General features: G+C 34.3%; 1 protein-coding gene across 1 annotated transcript; it reads right to left on the bottom strand.

Annotated features, from left to right (window-relative positions):
• Positions 1–692: 692 nt before the first annotated feature.
• Positions 693–2,030, bottom strand: LOC145604223 (aspartic proteinase CDR1-like). Its single transcript, XM_081660159.1, has one exon. It carries the CDS (start codon positions 2,028–2,030, stop codon positions 693–695), a length of 1,338 nt encoding a protein of 445 aa, XP_081516285.1.
• Positions 2,031–2,561: the final 531 nt, after the last annotated feature.

The raw sequence follows: 2,561 nt of genomic DNA, 5'->3' as shown, positions 1-2,561 counted from the left end.
AAAGATATTTTCGAAAATAAATTAGTTAAAATATGGAAAATAACATCTTTATCAAATAAAATTAAATCCACTTAAATCCTATCAATTATCATTGTACTTAACATAAATACAAGAAGCCTAAAATAAAGATAAAATACATTAGACTCCTTGAAACTCTGGGAAGCTTCATCTCTAGAGCTTCAGTTCCTCACTCAATGAACTTGACTTCTGATTGTCTTCTTTATCCTTCCATAGCATATCTCTAGACCTTGTTCCATGCTTCATTCTTACTCTAGAATTTCGTTGCATAAACTTATCATCAATCAAAGCTAAAAACGAAAGTTAAAATTTAAATGGGTTTGCTTAGGTTCCTTGAGTCATCATCAAAACTTAAGGTCAACAAAAGACTTACACTGCATCCACATTTCAAAACCAAGGGGCTCTCGTGTGAGAGGTCATGATAGAATATATAAAACCAATCCTAGGCTTCAATTATAAAAGCTTTAGGTTCTCATAACGTCATAAGAGTACAACAATGAATAAAGCGGGTTTCAAACTTTTTGACACCATAAATAAAGACTGAAGAAAAGAGTTATAATAAACTCACTTATGGATACTAATTAATAGATTTGGTTTAACCATAAAATAAGTTTATTTTTTGTAACATAAAGGCAAATCAGTCAAACCCTTTATTATGGTTATGAAGGTACACCTTATCCTTGTTTAGCATAATTTATCATGTCTGAACGATCATACATGGGAAGATTCTCTTGACATCTCTCGGGTTTAAAATTCATCTTCCATTTCTTGGAGTCATGTGAGATTCTGAAGTTTTCTTGTTGATATGCACCTAAAATGCAAGGTCCGGGGTCAGGGAGCTCCTCTACCACCATGCAAAACCCGCCATCACTATTAGATGTCAAAAACATATTTTCGTTTTCCATAATCCAATTAGTGGTCAGTCCCTTACTACTTGTAAATTGAAACATAATTTTAGGAAAATCTTCAGGTCTTTTAGGTCCATATCTGTAACAAAGATTAAAAATTGGACCCTGGTATGGTTGCAATGCTTCCAACCCAAAACTTGCAAAATATAGCATTATGAGTGACTTAAATGGCCGATATATGGATTGAGGAAGTAGCATATATGGTGCACCAGAATCAATGATAAAGCCTCTGAGCTCTTTATTAAAGTCTGGTGCACAAAAAGATCGATTATACGGAACACTTTTACCATCCACACTTATACCTCGTAAGAATAATTGATAGTTTGATGATGGTATTGTGTTTAATCTTAGCACATCAAGCCCTTCTATTTGAGCACTAGGGCCAAAATGGACAGTAGAAATGCCAGGATTTGTCTCAGCCCAAGACGTTAAGCAATAAGAAAATCGACCTTGGGTCACACTGTCTAATTGGGTAAGAAATGACTGTGGACCGGGTGCAAGTCCAAAGACCCCGGCTATAGGGTTGTTAGGACCATTGTTCAAGCCAAAGCTGAAATTTCTGTTTTCAAGACCACACCCAAATGCTAGATCTTGAAATGGTTGTGGTTTATGGGTATCCGAGTTTATGAAAAGAAAGGTATCCGTTCCCATAAGACCAGTTGTGGATGAAATCATGGATGGATCTCCTCCGTATCCTCTTCTGAACCCACATGCCCAATGATAAAGAAGTCTAGGATTGCATCGCGGATCATCATAATTTAATAGTCTATAAGATGAAGAGGTAGAGGGTTGAATGTTTTCACCCTTTACCTCGAAACATGGGTTGCATCCGGCACATTGGATCCACGTCCTATCATCCCCAGTGTCAAGTATAACGTAAGGGGAGAATAGTTGGCCCGTTCCAAAGAAGATTTCTGTTACATAATAATTGCTTAAAATACGATATGATGTCGTTTCTATTGTGTTTGTACTTAAACTTGAATTCCCCCTTGTATAGTATGATGACACTCGTGTCATAGATATGTTCTTGAGGAATTGGTAGCGCTCTTGGGTGTTTAGATTTTGAGGTATAATTTGTAAACGCGGTGAATCTAAAGGAATCATTGGTAAGGAGAATGTGTTTATTCTGGTGAACAACATAAAGATGTGTAAAACAATAAGGAGCACTACTGAAGCCATTTTTTTTACTTGTTGAAGTGTATGTATTATGGAGTTCCATGTACATATAACAGTATATATATATAGACAAGCACAGATAGAAAATAATTTTTGGCAATTCTAATAACATTTGAAAGAAAGAAATGTATAATAATGTATGAAATAATGCAAGATTAAATGAAAGAAATCAACTACTAAAAGGAAAGAAATCAACTACTAAAAGGAAAATATCAACTAAATCTTGGAATTGAAAGGAAACAAATCAACTATATCAAATAATTCATTGTCTACATATGCAAGGTCATATATATTCTTATTTGAGCTATTCTGAGTTATTTTAATTACTAATATGCATTTTCTAATGTTTTTGTATTGTTGGTTTTTTTTTTAAATAAACTTGTAGATTTATGACAGTCACCAAGCTCATTAATTTAAGCCACTACGAAACATTAGAGTTGAGTCATATTACCTGACTGA

This window comes from Chenopodium album, chromosome 22 (assembly GCF_948465745.1).
Source record: "Chenopodium album chromosome 22, dcCheAlbu1.1, whole genome shotgun sequence".
Classification (NCBI taxonomy): Eukaryota; Viridiplantae; Streptophyta; class Magnoliopsida; order Caryophyllales; family Amaranthaceae; genus Chenopodium; species Chenopodium album.
Note: the sequence above shows the minus strand (reverse complement) of the source record. Positions and strands in the feature narration are given on the sequence as shown.